Source organism: Falco naumanni, chromosome 3 (genome assembly GCF_017639655.2).
Source record: "Falco naumanni isolate bFalNau1 chromosome 3, bFalNau1.pat, whole genome shotgun sequence".
In the NCBI taxonomy this organism is placed as follows: Eukaryota; Metazoa; Chordata; class Aves; order Falconiformes; family Falconidae; genus Falco; species Falco naumanni.
The window spans coordinates 108330411-108346663 of NC_054056.1; the positions used below are offsets into that span (position 1 = coordinate 108330411).

At 59.4% G+C, this 16253-nt stretch overlaps 1 protein-coding gene across 4 annotated transcripts in view; it reads left to right on the forward strand.

Annotated features, from left to right (window-relative positions):
* MROH1 (maestro heat like repeat family member 1) overlaps positions 1 to 16253 on the forward strand; it is a 56930-nt gene that overhangs the window by 14461 nt on the left and 26216 nt on the right. For 2 of the 4 annotated variants that reach the window (XM_040586516.1, XM_040586517.1), the window contains exons 10-25: positions 982 to 1060; positions 2480 to 2593; positions 2935 to 3008; positions 3733 to 3852; positions 4834 to 4944; positions 6006 to 6150; positions 6276 to 6316; positions 6896 to 7037; positions 7383 to 7435; positions 8096 to 8203; positions 9073 to 9192; positions 12102 to 12224; positions 13262 to 13408; positions 13606 to 13632; positions 15059 to 15181; positions 15654 to 15733. In XM_040586516.1, the coding sequence (XP_040442450.1) occupies positions 982 to 1060; positions 2480 to 2593; positions 2935 to 3008; positions 3733 to 3852; positions 4834 to 4944; positions 6006 to 6150; positions 6276 to 6316; positions 6896 to 7037; positions 7383 to 7435; positions 8096 to 8203; positions 9073 to 9192; positions 12102 to 12224; positions 13262 to 13408; positions 13606 to 13632; positions 15059 to 15181; positions 15654 to 15733 (1607 nt within the window). The remainder of the gene's footprint in view (positions 1 to 981; positions 1061 to 2479; positions 2594 to 2934; positions 3009 to 3732; positions 3853 to 4833; positions 4945 to 6005; positions 6151 to 6275; positions 6317 to 6895; positions 7038 to 7382; positions 7436 to 8095; positions 8204 to 9072; positions 9193 to 12101; positions 12225 to 13261; positions 13409 to 13605; positions 13633 to 15058; positions 15182 to 15653; positions 15734 to 16253) is intronic. The other 2 variants (XM_040586518.1, XM_040586519.1) reach the window with 1 other exon arrangement.

Consider the following 16253-nt stretch of genomic DNA (forward strand, 5'->3'; position numbering starts at 1 on the left):
GTGCTGTGGCCGGCTCGCTGGTGCCCGATGTACGGGAGATGTCAGCGCGTCGCTGGGCTGTCTGCAGCGAGGGCAGCTCTGGCTGCACACCAGGGCAGCAAACTGAAAGCAAGCACCTCCGAAGCAATGGGCCTCTTAAGAAGTTTGCTCTGTGAGAATAAGCGAGGGCATTGACTTGTCGCAGAGCGGTGACCGCGCAGCCCGGGAGCCCTTCTCAGGCTGCTGAGCCCAGATTCCTCCTCAGCCAGTTCCTCAGTGGCAGGGGCGTGAGGTCTGCTGTCTTACCAAACTCTTAAAATCGTATTCCTGGGGCTTAAACCAGGTCTGAAGGCTATTTTTTTATCTATATATATACTAAACTGGCTGAGTCTCAGAAGTGCCAGCAGAGAGGCTGTCCTTGAAAATACACATGCAATAATGCAATAACGGTGCTGTTTGTAGGAACAACCACTTGAGGATGGGCTTCAACAGGCAGAAGCTGCTGGTGGGTGCAGAGGGGCAGCTCTGGGGCTCTGGGATGTGGCTGCCCTCACACCAGCTCTGGCTCAGCTACAGCCCAGAATAAGCAGATGCACGTTGTCCTTGCTACAGCGCTAGTGTACATTGAATTAAGAGCCTGATTTATTTTAAGAGCACATGGAAGTGTTGACTCATTTCGAAGAGGTTCCAGAGGAGATGGCCAGTGGTCCCAGCCGGGTGGTGGGGCACAGTTAAACAAGCAGAGGAACCTGCAGCTCCTGAGCAGGCACCTCATTCCCACGTGGTCTCCCTGAGAGCACAGGCAGAGCTCTGCTCGGCCAGCAGCAGGCAGAAAGCACCGCTGTGGGCATCTGTGTGGTGGGACACTGTCACCCACCGGCCCATGGCTTTGTCTGTCCCAAATCTCAACTCCATACCTGTGCTTAGCACAGCTCTGCCTCTCCAGGGCCTGCCAGTGCCCGTTCCAGGTAATGTCCCTGACTGCAGCCATTTCTCCAACAGATTTGCGCTCCTGCAGATCCATCTGTTCCCCTGACTGTGAAAAATCACACTGAGGTTCTTCGATGCTTCACCGTCCTGGGTAAGGCATTTGTTCCCCTGAGATATCCTCTCAGCTGGGCTTGGAGGATATCGTGTACATCTTATGTATATCTATATATCTATATCTATCTTGGAGGATATTGTGGACATCTCGTGTACATATTTATATCTGGGAGGATATCGTGGACAACTCATATATATATCTACATTTATCTGTATCTTGGGGGATGTCATGGACGTGCAGAAAGATGGGAGGGAGGGGAGGGTGGTGGTTTCTGTCCTGGCTCAAGCCTGCAGCTTCAGGCTTGCAGCAGGCGGTAGCTTTGCGTGTCCCGAAAGTCTGGCATCCAGGGATGCTGGAGCTCTCTGAGGAAGAGCATGGGGCCAGCTCTGCTCCCCTGGAGCTCACTGCTGGCTCAGGCCTGATCATCCCCTCTCAGGGACCTTCCCAAAGGCACCTGTCTTGGTTTCAAAAGTGTCTTTGGAGCATTTTGAGCCGTACCATCCCACTGCAACCTCTCTGGCAGCCGGGTTCTGCAGCGTGCTATGCCTGTGGTGCAGGGCAGTAGGTGTAGCTTGACTTTGGGGGTACCCTGCTCATCTGTATGTCTCGTTGCTGTATCTTGTGTACGGCTAATGCCGTGGTTATTCCGGGGTCGTGCAAACATTCAGAGTGCAGCAGGGTCCCCGGTGGTCTGGCTGAGCAGGAAATGTGGGCTGACCTACAGCTTGGATGTTCTCAGCCTGTGCGTGGAGCTCTGTGGCTGGAGCCTGGCCTCCCCCGGTGCTGTCCCCACCGAATGGCTGTGGCACAGACAGAAGCCTGTGCCATTGCCAGAAAAAGAGCAGTGGTGTGACAAGCTGCTGCTGAGTCAGGGCTGGGTGACGTCCCTTTCTTGCTAGCATTCATGAAGGCGAACCTGCAGCCGAGCTGCCTTTGCCTGAGCCATCTCCAGGCTGCCCTGCCGCTGAGTGCCTGTCCCTCCTCAAACCTGCCCCTCGAATGCCCACGAGCGCTGCTCCCATTTCAGCATCTACAGGCTGGTTTTATTTTTAACAATCAAAATGTTTTGACAGACGGGGCAGCACTTGTTGGAAGGTATAATTTAAACTCCTTCAGCTCCCTAGAGAGTGCAGGAGACGTGCTGAGAGCACCGGAGGAAAGCTGAGGTCTGGATGTGAGGAGCAGGATGGGCCGGTGAGCCTGGCTCACAGGGTGACATGGCAGCAGGTGGCTTCCCCAGGAGAGGAGCGGCGGTGCTCACCACACCGCACATGGTTAGACGCAGCTGGCAAAGCCCCACCGTGCGCAGCAGGCGTGCAGCTCCCCATTGCGCGTGGGGATACATGGACTGGGATGTCCCCATGCAGGGGATGCAGTGCCCACATCCCAAACCTTTCGGTTGTGTGTCATCCCCGGGGCGATGTGCGTCCGTGACGGTTGTTTTGGCTCCCGCAGCCTGCTCATTCCCTGACCGCGTGCTGGCCTTCCTCCTCCCAAAGCTGGAGAGCAGCAACGAGAGGACTCGCGTGGGGACGCTCCTCATCATGAGGCAGATCATCAACAGCGCCCGTGAGTACCAGGGCAGCTGCCACTTGGCTGGCCGTGGTCCCTCTCGGGGTCTCGAAGCAGTAAGGTGCAGAGGGGCTCTGTGCAGGCTTCCTCAGACTGGTCCCTCTCCACGAGTCCCCTCCTTCCCTTGCCGGGACCTGGGGTGAGGTGACGAGCCCATCCGTGGCTGCGGGGTCAGGGGAGTAGGAAACCAGCCTGGTGGCCCAGCCAGCTGGGGAGGGGCGAGGGACAAAGCCGTCCCTGTCACAGAAGGGGGAAGTTGGGGACCAGCAGCTCTGTCCTTGGCAGCTCAAGAGCATCACCGAGCTTCAGTCTGTCATCTTTTATTTTTTTTTTCCCAGCCTCTCAAATGGAGATTAAAAAGCCCTTTATTCTTTCATCTATGAAACTTCCTCTGCAAGACAGCAACAATAAGGTGAGCTAAGCTTCTGCCCTTCCATGGGGTGCTGCAGGGGTGAGGGTTTATTTCTGGGACCCTGCACAGCCATACTCCCGCCACTGCCCGCCCAGCTGTCGTCCGCTGCCTCCTCCTGTTGCTCACCTCTCTCCTAGCTGGGGGCTTTGGCACAGTTCTGCCAACGTGCCCAGGAGATACCCTCCCCATAACAGAGGAGCACACGGGGGCTCGTTTTCCATGTGCCCTGCGCAAGGAGCAGGGCTGAGCGCAGGCAGCCCTGCCTAGCAGGGCGTATCGCTGCTGCAAAGTCTGGTCCTGCCTGAAGTGCCACATGTGAGTGATGTGCATGGCCGTGCCGGGAGTGCTGCGCCGCCAGCAACTTGGCTGACATGGTCGCAGGATGTGTCCCACTTGCAAAACACAGACCTGGCTTTGCCAGACATAACTGCCTGCGGTGGGTGGTGGGGCTGTGGGCTCCTGCCCGTCCCCCCTGGGCTAACCCCACAGGTGTGAGCAGCGGGCAGCTGACTCCAGCGTCCTGTGCCGTGCCCGGCTGCCGCTGGCGGAGCCCAAACCCAGTTGAAAGGCTGTGTGTAACCCATAATAACACTCCCTGCTGCCGAAGAGGAGGTGGCAAAGGGCAGCTGTGAGGAGGAGCCTGCTGCAGGCAGAAATCCCCGCTGCTTGCAGCTTCTCCCCTCTGCCCTTTGCCGACGCTGGTGCTGCTGCTCTGCCCGTGCAGGTGAAGCGGGCCATGGTGCAGGTGATCAGTGCCATGGCTCACCACGGCTACCTGGAGCAGCCTGGCGGGGAGGCGATGATGGAGTTCCTTGTCCGTCAGTGCGCCCTTTCCTCGGATGCGGTAAGCACGCCTGGGTGGGCTAAAAACTCCTCAAGAAAGGTACCGGGTGGCACTGGGCAAGTCCCTGTCTGTAGCCGTGCACATCGCTGGCTCGCTGCAGCACCGATTTAGGCAGGCCGGTGGTGGAGGCAGCCCGGTACCCAGATGTGTGGCCCTGCCGTGCAGCCTGCAGAGCTCTGCCGTCCGGCTGCTGCTCAGCACTGTCCTCAGCGGAGCGGCGCAGAAGCCTGCATGCTTTGCTTTGCTTCACCTGCAGCCTCCCGAGCCCGCACCCTCCCCAGGGCAGCCTCTGCTCTAGGACCCGAGCGTCTGAACCAACCGTACCCCCCAGTTCTGTCCCAATGCAGGTTCCCCACCTCAGACCCTCAGGATGTCCCCCTTGCCATCCCCGCCATCCAGCCCTTGTGCAGCAGCACTGCAGCTTCTTCCCCGTCTTTTCCCTATGGTCATGTGGTTCTTGCCTCTGGAGCAAGGACCTGTTGGGACAGCTCTCCCTGCATCCAAAAGATGCCAGCCAGGACTCAGGGGGCCGTGCTGGCAGGACTTCCCGCTCTGTGCCCCCCTTGTAGCCAGCCTGAGTCAGGCTGCTGCCCTCTCAGTATGAGGGTAGCTCCTTGACATGGGGGCTTGGCTGCCTCCAGCCCCACTTGTCCAGCTGAGCTGCAGAGATGTGGGCACAACAAAAAACACCCTTGGGCTCATCCCGTTTTCCTCAAAGAGGAGCAGGGGCGATGGCTGGGGCTGCAGCAGCACCTCTGTACATCCTGGATGGAGCTGGAGCATGTGCCGGGGATGGGCCACAATGGAGATGGGCTTTCATGTTCTGCCCGTTCCTGCCAGCACGCTGTTTGCCAGGCATCCCATCTCGATGGCTTGGGAAGCGTGTTTGCTGAGGGAGTCAGCCAGAGCTGCTCCCGGCTGCTGCCAGCCGCCAGCCCTGCTGCAGCGTCCGTGCTGACCTGTGCTCTCCCTCTCTTCCAGCAACCTAAAAAGCAGCCACCAGATGCCGATGACCTCACTAGTGACAGCGTCCAGAGCATCAGCGTCAATACGCTCTTTCTCCTTAGCACGACTGTTGACAGGATGAGCAATGTGAGTCTGTGGAGTCATCTCCGCCTCTGGGGTGGTGGGTGCTGCTCCCAGAGCCACCGTCCACATTCTGGGGGTCCTGTCTCACCCTCAGCACAGCCAGCACGACCCGTGCAACATGCAGGGTGGCCTGTCTGCCAGGTGGGATGGATTGTCACCACTCCCAGTACTTGTAGGAGCTATTGCCGTTATCCCCGTCCCTCTGGGAGCAGGGCAGAGGTCTGGCTGGGGAAGCTGTCTGCCCAAGGACCTGTGTGTACCCACCCTGTGAGCTTCTCTAAGGCTGGAGCAAGGCAGTAGTGCTGGAAGTCCCCAGCACAAGCCAGGCAGGGACCTGCTGGAGCGGGGCCGGGGGAGGGACACGGAGCTGGTCCGAGGGCTGGAAGCCCTCTGCTGCGGGGAAAGGCTGGGAGAGCTGGGGGGGCTCAGCCCGGAGCAGAGGAGGCTGCGGGGAGACCTGGCTGCAGCCACTCGGTGCCTACAGGGGCTGTAGGAAGGTGGGGACGGGCTTTTTAGCAGGGCCTGGGGCGACAGGACCGGGGGGGCGGCTTTGCACTGAAAGGGGGAGATGTAGGGTGGACACAAGGAAGAAATGTGTTACGCTGAGGGTGGTGAGGTGCTGGCACAGGCTGCCCAGAGCAGCTGTGGGTGCCCCATCCCTGGGAGCTCAAGGCCAGGTTGGACGGGGCTGGGAGCACCCTGGTCTAGCGGGAGGTGTCCCTGCCCATGGCAGGGGGGTGGGACTGGCTTCTCTTGGAAGGTCTCCCCCCCCCCCCCCCAAACCGTCCTGTAATTCTGTAAAAGGAACACACATGGGCTGGAGCTTTGGTGCTGCTGGAGTGGAGCGCAGGTAGCGGAGACCTCTCCCTTCCTGAACAATAGCACTGGTTAAGGGTACTCGGGGGTTTTCCCTGTCAGCAAAAGGCCTTTTGGATTGGCATCTTTCCCTCCTCTCCCTCTCAGTCCCATGCTCCCATTCAGGGTCCCCCTCCTGCAGGTGGGCTCCTGCCAGCTGCCCTCAGCCAGCAGACACGGCAAGCGCCTTGCTCCCCTTTTCCTGGCAGGTCCTGTGGCCGTACCTGCTGGAGTTTGTGACCCCCATACAGTTCACCAACGCCCTGACCCCACTCTGCAAGAGCCTCATGTACTTGGCCATGAAGAAGCAAGAGGAGGGAGAAAGCGCATCCCTTATCCGCTATGACCTGAACGGTCAGTACTGGCTCACCCCTGCAGATGCTGGGCTGCACCAGCTTGAGAGTCGCCCGCACACCAGGAGCTGCTGCCCTGCTTCGTGCCTGGTGCCGTCTTATGCTGCTTTTCCCTTCTTTTCGCAGCAAATCTTCCTTCGCCCTATGCTTTAACGACGAGACTGCTGGTGAGTGGCCTGGAGGCAGAGCTCTTCCTTTCTCCGGTGACTGGCACGTCCGGAGAAAGCGTTCTCCCTCCCCTGTCCTGGATGGACTCAGAGGAACCTGCCCCAGACAATGGGCAGGGTGAACGCCCCATTTCTCCTCGCTGCTCCAGGCAGAGGTGCCCGTATCCAGAACCATTGTGCACCTCGTGGGTGCCCCCCCTTCCCCTCTGGGTGCAGGGGTGCCTCTGTGTAGGTAGTGAAAGCGCAGACGGAGGTGCCCAGGGCTGCGTGAGTGGGCTGGGCTGCGGTGCACATCTCCAGTTGCACTTCCAGGGCTTTGAGAAACCGCTCCTCAGCCCTGGAGAGGCCAGGGTTTGCTCCTCTGGGGTGAATCCAGGGTATGGAGAGATGTTCTCTCCCGACAACATTTCTCTATCAACAGCTGGAGCAAAAGGAGGAGGCTGTAGTTTCTTTGAGGTGTAGCGAGCAGTCGCTTCCCAGTGTCACATTCCTGCGTTTTGATTCCAATTTTCTGACTTGCAGCCTGGAGATGACTTTTCTCTGCACTTAACACCCTTTGTTCCATCCCCGACCTTTCAGGTTGTATCTTCACAGCCGTATGTAGGAGACTGCCGGGGGACGGCTGCCCTGCGTCTGCTGAACGTGTTGCATTACAGCGTCCACCCTGCGCTGGACCAGCTTTGGAGCAAGAAGATCCCTCTCTTGGTGGAGCACATAGAAGGTAGGAAGGGGCTTCTGCTTGGGAGAAACTCTCTGCTGGAGTCACCTTCTTCAAACTGGATTGCGTGTGCCTGGACGCTTGGAGGTGTGCAGGAATAGGGTGGGGTGCTGCCCACATGCCTGTTGACCCTCGGTCTGTTGAAGCTCTCTGAAGAAGTGCCATTTCCTATTTTAATAAGGATTTTAATCACCCTGGTGCTACTAATTCCTACCGGGCGTGCCTTTGAAGTGGTTAGCGCCGCTGCGTCAAGTACAGGACACACCGCGTTTGAAGAGCGGTCTGCCCCTACTACATGACGTGCAGTGTGGGTGAGAAACCAGTGTAAAAAAATGTGCTTTCTCCTAGAGAACATGGAGAAGTCCCTGTCCCAGAAGGATTGGGAGGAGAAGCTGCTGCTGGTGAGGGTCCCTGTGCTGGGGAGGCGATGGGTTGGTGGGAGGGCAAGTGGCAGCCAGCTCCAGAGCTCCCGGGCTGGGCTCGCCCAGGCTCGGCATGCAGCGCGGTGACATGAGCTGGCTCCACAGAGGCAGGTATTTGCCATCACCCACCCCTGACCCTGGTGGCAGAGGTGGTCACTCATCGTCATGCTGCCAGGTCTTGTTCGCTTCAGAGGCGGAGATGCAGGTCAGCGTGGAGAGTGACTGCAGGGAAGGTGAAAAATGAGCTTTCAGGCTTGCTGGTGGGTCAGAGAACAGCGGTCCCAGGAGTGTCTCCCCACTTAATTGAAGAGCCTTAAAATAGGGCATGGAGAAGCAATTAAAACTGGGCAGGGCCCATCCTGCCTCTCTGCTGGTGGCAGTGTTACTTAGGGTAGTTTATCTTGGAAGAGACCTGACCCTGAGGAAAAAAAAAACACATTTCTGGAGCAGGGGGAATGGCTGGCAGGATCCACTCGGGTGGGCAGCCTGCCTTCCAAAGGGGATCCCGTGGTGATCCAGTGCAGCCCAGGGTCTGGGTATGTCCGACACGAGCCCCCCGTGTTTTATTTATTGCACTGAGGCTCCTCGCTCAGCCAGGTCCGTTAGGACGCCTGCGGCTGACAGCTCTTCCTCCCGCAGTTCCTGCAGGAGACGCTGGTGGCTGTGTCTGACAACACGTGGATTTGCCATTTTGTCACGGAGATGTGCAGGCAGCTGCACGGCTACAACGGCTTCCCACTGGAGAAGGTGATCACCCGGGGGGAGTGGGGGCAGCGACGGGCTGGCAAGCACCTGTTCTGCCGCAGCGCGTTAGCGGGGCAGGGGCCAATCCAGCCCTCGGTGCTTTCCCAAGGCACCGTTCTGCCGGCAGCTTGGCGCTGGGGAAGGGTGTGTGAGGAGGGAAGGGGTAGCAGGAGGTTGGCGAGGTGGCTGGGCAGGCTTGAAAATGGAATATATTGGCCGGTCCACAGCCAAATCCCTGGCTCGAGAGGTCCCGGCCGGGCTGCGCTGCTCCGCCTGTGCTGGTCAGAGCCAGCGAACTGCGGGCTGAGCCAGGCCAAGAGCTCTCTGGTGCGAAGGGCAGGAACCGAACGACCCCATTTCCCACCGCGCCGGCGCAGGGGTGTGCAGTGAGCGGTGACCTCCAGCTGGCGAGCGTAGGAAACAGGGGAAGTCTCCTTCTGGGGCGTCGGGGTGGAAGAGGTGGCTGCCGAGGGCCGTGGTGTTTCTGCAGGGGTGTAGGAGAAGCTGGAGCCGAGCCCAGCTTGGCTGGTCACCAGGGGCTGCTGAGGCATCGCTGGAAAATCTGTCTTCGCGCTCCCTCTGTCGCGGTGACTTTGTTTTCCTCTGGGCAGGACCAAGGGTTTTGTTATCCCTGTCCCTGGCTCCGATGAATACAGTTGGCTCTTCCTTGGACAGAGCGCTGCTCTGTGGTGCAATTTCTGTCCCGGTGTGCCCTCGTACCCCAGCTTACAGCCAGACTCTGCCCTACACCTTTGCTTTAGGGCACGCACCTTCAGGGTGCTGTGAGGAGCAACCTGCGTGACCGAGCTCGGCCTGCCCGCGAGGGCTTGGCAGGGTTTCACGGGGTGGTAACGTTACTCTTGCTCTTCCAGAACTTCCTGTATAAATGCATCGGGACGACGCTTGGGGCATGTGCCAGCAAAGACCTCGTGCAAAAGCAGCTGCAGGAGCTCCTGGAAACAGCCAGATACCACGAGGAGGCAGAAAGGGAGGTGAGGAGGAGTTATGTCAAACACCCCAAAGGTCATCGTGATGGACCAGGAGAGCAGTCCTACCATGATGACCTCTCTTTTTCCAGTCCCACCACACCTGGCCAGGGCTCGTACCTTCTGGAGAAAGGCTTGTAGGGTAGGTCACAGCATCTGGGTGAATGGGCACAGAAAAGTGAAGAGAGCCCATGTGCAGCAACCCAACGGCAAGGGGGCTCTGAAGCTGCGTGAGATGCAGGGGGTGCCTTGGGACACTGTCTCAAGTGGGGTGTGAACCCAGACTGGGACAGCGTGCTGTTGTTCCCCAGCCCTGAATGTGCTGGCGAGCCCCTTTCTCAGGGAAATCATCAAATTACAGAATAGCTGGAGTTGGGAGGGACCTTTGAAGATCACCTAGTCCCGGCGCCATGGGCAGGGACATCTCCCACTAGACGAGGTTGCTCAGAGCCCCAGCCAGCCTGGCCTTGTGTGTTTCTAGGGATGGGGCATCGATCCCTGCTCCGGGCAGCCTGTGCCAGTGCCTCACCACCCTCAGCGTAACAAATTTCTTCCTTGTGTCCACCCTACATCTCCTGCTTTCAGTTCAAAGCCGCCCCCCAGGTCCTGTCGCCCCAGGCCCTGCTAAAAAGCCCGTCCCCACCTTCCTACAGCCCCTGTAGGCACCGAGTGGCCGCAGCCAGGTCTCCCCGCAGCCTCCTCTGCTCCGGGCTGAGCCCCCCCAGCTCTCCCAGCCTTTCCCCGCAGCAGAGGGCTTCCAGCCCTCGGACCAGCTGCGTGTCCCTCCCCCGGCCCCGCTCCAGCAGGTCCCTGCCTGGCTTGTGCTGGGGACCCCCGAGCTGGGCACAGTGCTCCGGGGGGTCTCCCCAGAGCAGAGCAGAGGGGCAGAATCCCCTCCCTCGCCCTGCCGGCCACGCCGCTCGGGGTGCAGCCCAGGAGCCGGTTGGGTTTCTGGGCTGTGAGCGCACGTTGCCGGCTCGTGCCCCGTTTGTCACCTCCCCGGTCCTTCCCCGCAGGGCTGCTCCCCCCCTTCCCCCCCAGCCTGTGTTGGTACAGGGGGTACGGCCCCAACACAGGGGCAGGACCTTGCACTTGGCCCTGTTGGACAGATGCACGAATCCTTTGGTGCCAGGAGGGTCTCTGCAGGTTTCAGGGATGGCGGTGCCGTGGCAGCCTGGGGTGCGTTCGGAGCTGCCGGTGCCCTGTTACTGCCAGGTGCCTTCTCGTGGGCATTGCCATCACTGCTGTGCTGCACCCAGCTGCCTGCCTGGCTCCACGCCTCTGTGCCCAGCGAGCATCGGTTTGACGCCATACGGGGGGGTTTTGGCTCTGGCTTCATCGTTGGGCTGGGGCCTCGTCTAGCCCCACAGTTCTGGGGAGTTAAGCCAGAGTCGTAGGAAAAAAAAAAACCCCAGGAGTTTTCTTTTGGTTCGGCTGCCTGTCCTGGTGTGCCGTGGGGTCAGGTGGGCTCAGCGCCCTGCTTTGACAGCCAATTGTTCCATTAGCGTGGCTGAATCATGACACGTTGCCATCCTCTGCAGCGTTAACTTGTGTCTCCAGTGTGAGCTTTTGCTCCCTTGGACCCTCCAGTGTTGCCCCATCCCTGCGATGGGGAAGAGGACCTAGCTCTTCCCACTCCTCTGGGCTGCAGCCCACTGAGCTGCTGTCACCCTGGGGCTGGGGCTACACCTCCCACTGCTCCCCAGGGCATCTGCAGCTGGTGAGACACTTCTCTGAGCTCCAGCAGTTCTTGGCTGCGCCAGGATGGTCTGGTGACATCTTCCTGTGCAGTGCCCCTCAATCCTCGCGCTCACCGTCACACCATGGACCTGCTGCTGCCTTCGCTGGGGGATGCTACCTCATCTTTCTTGGGCAGCCTCCAGCTCATGTGCTCAAGTCATAAAATCATTGAGCGGTTTGCACTGGGAGGGACCTCTGAAGGTCATCTAGTCCAGCCCCGTGCCACGGGCAGGGACATCTCCTGCTAGACCAGGTTGCTCAGAGCCCCGTTAAACCTGACCTTGAATATTTCCAGGGATGGGGCATCGACCACCTCTCTGGGCGACCTGTGCCAGTGCCTCACCACCCTCACAGTAAAGACTTTCTTCCTAATGTCTAATCCAAATCTCCCCTCTTTCAGCTTAGAACCATCACGCCTGGTCCTATTGCTACGGGCCCTGCTTAAAAAGCCATCTGCTTGTGGATGCTTTGCAGCATTTTCTTCACCGCCAGCTCAGACCCTCCTTCGCTACCCTGGAGCCGAGGTCGGGGTCAAGCCCTTCCTGCCCGTCCTGGCCAGACTGATGCTCCGGCTTCGCACACTCCCCGGCTTCCCGTTAACCTTGGCCGAGCCGCGTTGCCGTGCCTGGCTGGATCGCCCCACTGCCGAGCGCTCCCCCCGCCTGCGGCTGCCTTCCAGCGCAGTGCAAACACAAGCTAATGGTGCCTGGCTTTGCTCCAGCTTATGCAACTCTGTCGAGGGCCGCTCTTGAATAAACTGTTTATGGAGTTTCAGCCCAGCTCGCTAGACCTCCTGGAGGTACAGCAGAAAGGCAGGACCTGCTAAGCCTGCTTTGCTCTTGCTTCCAGCCAGAGCGCTCGACTGGGCTCCTGCCTCCCGCAGAGTGGCTGACGTCTGCCTGCCGGAGAGCGTGCCATGTCTGTCCTGCCCCCATGGCTCTTCTCTGAGCTCTGTCCCAGGCTGTCACCCAGACAAGGACAGCGTTATTGTGCCCTGTGTCCCCTGGAGGGGAGTCCCTGGCTGGAGAGAGGGGAGCGCTGGCTGCCAGGACTGCTCCCAGCTGGGCACAGCTCAGGTGCTGGGAATTAAACCAATAAACAGGCTCTCTTTAACTGTCAGCTGGGGCTGGTGAATTAATAGCTTTCTGCTAATGTGTTTTCTCTGCTTCCTCTAGGGACTTGCTTCCTGCTTTGGGATATGTGCAATAAATCACCTGGAGGAAACCCTGGCCAAGCTGGAAGATTTTGTTCGGTCTGATGTCTTCAAGAAATCCGTGGGCCTGTTCAGTATCTTTAAGGTAAGAGCCAAAGGGCTCCCGCTGTGACACAGCCAGCAGCAAAAGGCTCGCGCAGGCTTCTTCAGATGCGGCGTGTGCTGGAGCGCTCCTTGGGAGAGGAGTTAATTTCCTGCCTTGGTGGGTTTGGCTGGGGGCTGGGGGACCCTCCACCTCACCGGAGAGCTGCTCCCGGCATCACGGGCTGTTTGGCACCAGCCCCTCGCTCTCAGCCACACGCTGCTGGAGGCTCGCGCCCCGGCGGAGCTGCTTGCTTGGCTGGCTGGGCTTGGGCGAGCTGTAACTTGGCTCCTGTATCTGCCAGGGGACCCTGGCCTGATGTGGAGCGTGGTTTGGCTGTCACCCACGCCGGTGCCTGAGAGCGATCCCCGAGCAGCTCCTGCAGCTGTGCGTGTGCCCCAGGAGATGGGGTGGTTTCGTGCCCTGAGCACTGGCAGAAAAAGTCTTTCCTCAAATTTTCTGACCTAGGCAGCTGTCTTAATTCCTGATCTCTAAGACCGGGTGTTTGAGGGACAGGATTAGCACTGCACGGATGTGGAAGAGACACTGGCCCACAACAGAAGGGTGCCTAGAGCTCAGCGGCTGGCCAGGGAAGCCCTCGTGCCACCCTTGTCCTTGCCCTGCCCCTCGGGCTGTGGCATAAGGTGGGTCAGCCACCAGCTGCTCCCTGGAACAGAGCAGAAACCTTTGAGCCCCGCTGGTTAACAGGCAGGGGATGCTGATTTCTAGCACGGTAGTTAACCAGCAGTTAACCTGGTTAACTTGCCCAGGCTGGGGCTCACGTGCTTCCCCACAGGGCTCTAACAGCTGCCGTTAGTGCAGATTGCGCTTGGGTGACGAATGCTCCATCAGGGCTCTGGGGGTTGTTGCCACCACCAGAAGGATGGACAGCAAAGTTCCAAATCCAGCTTGGAGGGGCCCTGTCTTCTAGGGGGTACCTTCAGCTGGTGAGGCAGGCCACCTCCCTGTGAGACCTGGGAAGAGCCAGCCGTGGCTTCCCCACCAGTCCCCCCCATTCACTTTCTCACCTGCTCTAACAGGACCGTAGCGACACTGAAGTGGAGAAAATAAAGAGCACTCTCATCCTGTGCTATGGATACGTCGCTGTGTACGCGCCCAAGGAGCTGGTGCTGTCTAGGATTGAAGCAGACATCCTGAAGAACATCTTCCAGTACTTTAACACTAAGGTAAGCTGTTGGGACAGCCCATCCTCCCCGGGGAGGGAGAGCACGCCTGGATGAGCTGGAGCAGCCAGGCTCTTCTGGATGCTCTGCCTGAAGGGTCCTGCTGGGACACGTGGGCAGCCCCTGGGAGAAGGTCATTCACTGCGGAGTCTTCTCTCTTGCGTGCATTGCTAACGTGTGTTGTTTTTTCACTTGTTCAGGTTCTGGGAATAAAGGTAGAAACCAAGGTACAGTGTGAGGCATTAAATCTGAACTCCTCTCTGCTCTTTCCCGCTGTGTCTGTCTGCCTCTTGCTCTGGGTTCCCCTGGAGAGCAGCCCCGAGCTGTGCTCGCAGCAGCATTCCTCTGCCCGTGGGGACTGGGAGAGCCGCAGGAGCTGCTGCTCCTCGCCCTGGGTGCCCCAGCCCGGTCCTCCGTGCTGGAACTGTTGCCTTAGAGTGCTAAAATTCACAGCAGAGGGGAAGAGAAAAATGCTTTTCTGGCAGGACAGGAGCTGCGGGTGAAAGCGTGGCTCGGGGGGGCACCACCCTGCTGAAATGCTGAGCTGGCCAAAGGCTGCATTGGCCTCCCATGGTCAAGCTCGCTGCCCAGGGGCCGCCCTGAGCCTGCTGCCTTCCACCCGTTCTGCTGAGGCCGTGCCTTTCCTGCGAGCTCTGCGTGGCTGGAGCTCACAGAGCCATCCCCAGGAGAGAGCGAGTCGGTGTGGGTTTGCTCTCGTGGCAAGCCGCGCCGTGCCCACCCTGGGAGGCGAGGACTGGGGGTCGCTCCCCGGAGTGATGCTCGCCTCCCCTGCCCGCAGCAGGGAGCGGGGGCCAGTCAGGCAGCCCCCTGCCCCCCAGCACACGTGCTTTGCCAGGGTAGCTCAGGGACTCCAGAGACCAAGCTGCAACCCACCGCTGGGCTAAAATCCACTAAACTAATTTTCCTGCTTCACCCTGGAACAATCATTCAGTGGGATGGTATTAAAACCAAGATTACTGTCCTGGGGGCAGTGAGGGGCTGTATTTTTATATTTCTCTTTCTAAGGCTGAACAAGAGAAATGGCATTTGTCAAACTGAACTGTCAGGCCAAGGATTCCTTCTCTGGGCTCCACTAATGCGTTTTCCTTCTGGGCTCCCGCTGGCACTAACAGCTTCTGCAGAGCATCTCCAGCCCCCGAGCTGGGGACCCTCTGGCTCAGACCCCTCCTGGGATGCTCACCTGTGAGCAGTGGGGACAAGGGGAGTGTTTTTTAATTGGGGTGCCTCCTCTCGACTGTCCTGGGACCCAAGCTGTGGAGGACGAGCTCCTGGCTGGCAACTTCTGGAGTTGCCTTGAGCATCTGCGTGCTGAGGGTGCTGCCTCGGCCTCAGCGGGGAGGAGGAAGACCCTGGAGGGCTGTCCTCATCCCAAGTGCTGCCAGGGAGTTCCTGGTGTCCAGCTAGCCCGAGACACTGGGGACAGGGTGTCCTTCTGCTCCCCGGTCACCAGAGAGCCTGTAACATGGATAAAGAGCAGAGAGCTGAGCCCATACGCTGCTAACAGCACAAGCCAAGCTGTCGTGCTCAGCCTGAGCATGTTTCCTTGGAGGGTCACCAGTGCCGGGTGGGATGAGACCTTACGGCTGTGTGGTAAGCCCGGTCTTCGCTTCTCATGCTGGGTTCTGCTCTCAGGACCTGACCCTGAAGCTGTGCCTCATCCGGAGCATCTGCATGATCAGCCAAGCCATCTACAACGGTGTGAAGTGCGGGGACTTCGTCTTCTCCCGCAAAGCTGAGCTGGTGGCCCAGATGGTGGTAAGAGCAAGCCCTGGAGGGTGGCCGGGCTAGGGGCTGGTCTAGAGGACACCGGGGAAGGGTCCCAACCCACACTTCTGAGGGTTATGTGTAGGTGCAGCTGCTCCATCTGGAGTCTGTGTGAAGGGCAGGCATGAGTGCCCCGATGAGCCCTGTCTCCATGCGTCTGCCAGGTTCTGCTGGGGCAGGATGCAGCCCTCTGTGGTCCTGCAGCCCTCCGGCCTGGGCTCGGGTCCCAGCAGGGGGTGAGCAGTGGGAGGATGGCTGGCTGCGAGCCAAACCGGACTGGCTTCTCCTGCCAGAGGCATGGGGTCGTTGGGTGGCACTTGGAGCGTCGGGCTAATGTGGAGGGGCGCCTGGCTTGCTGCATGAGGGAGGCTGGGCTTCGGGGCAGCAGTCACCCTGAAGCCTCTGCCCAGTGTGGGATGGGGCTGGCCGTGACCGTAACCTGTCCCCTTGTTCTGCCTTCCAGGAGTTCATAAAAGCAGAGCCGCCGGAGGCGATGCGGACGCCGGTTCGCCAGCGGGCGATGATCACCTGCACTTACCTGGTGTATCCTTCCTCTGCGCCCATCCCTGCGGGAATGCCGCTCTCAGGGCAGCGCTGGCTGGAGCTGCTGCACCCATGGAGCCCGACCCCGCTCCCCGGTTTGCCCCACGGGTCTGACAGCAGAGTGTGGGGCTCTCCCTCGGTGGGCGCGTTAGCGGTGCTGTGCCAGTCACAGTGAAGCTGGGCGGCCTGGCACGGCTGCCAGCTGGCTTCCCTCAGCGCTCCTGGGCTCGGTTCTCGTCGTACTCTGCAGTGAATGTTCTTGCTACAAAGCAGAGCCAAGGGCACTGCACTCTCAGTTACGCAAAGATGACTTCTGAGCTCCAGTTAAAAATACCCAGCACGTCACAGCTCCTGACACAGATACTGGGAACACTCTGCCTGCTTCCCATTAAAGCCGCTGCCACTTAGTGTGGAGTCAAGTCAGACGGAATGCATATTAAAATCCTTGTTCCCTGCTTAGCCAGGTGAAAGGCGCTCCCAGAGCGCTCGATGCATCCGTGTTGCTTCCTTAACCTGGGAT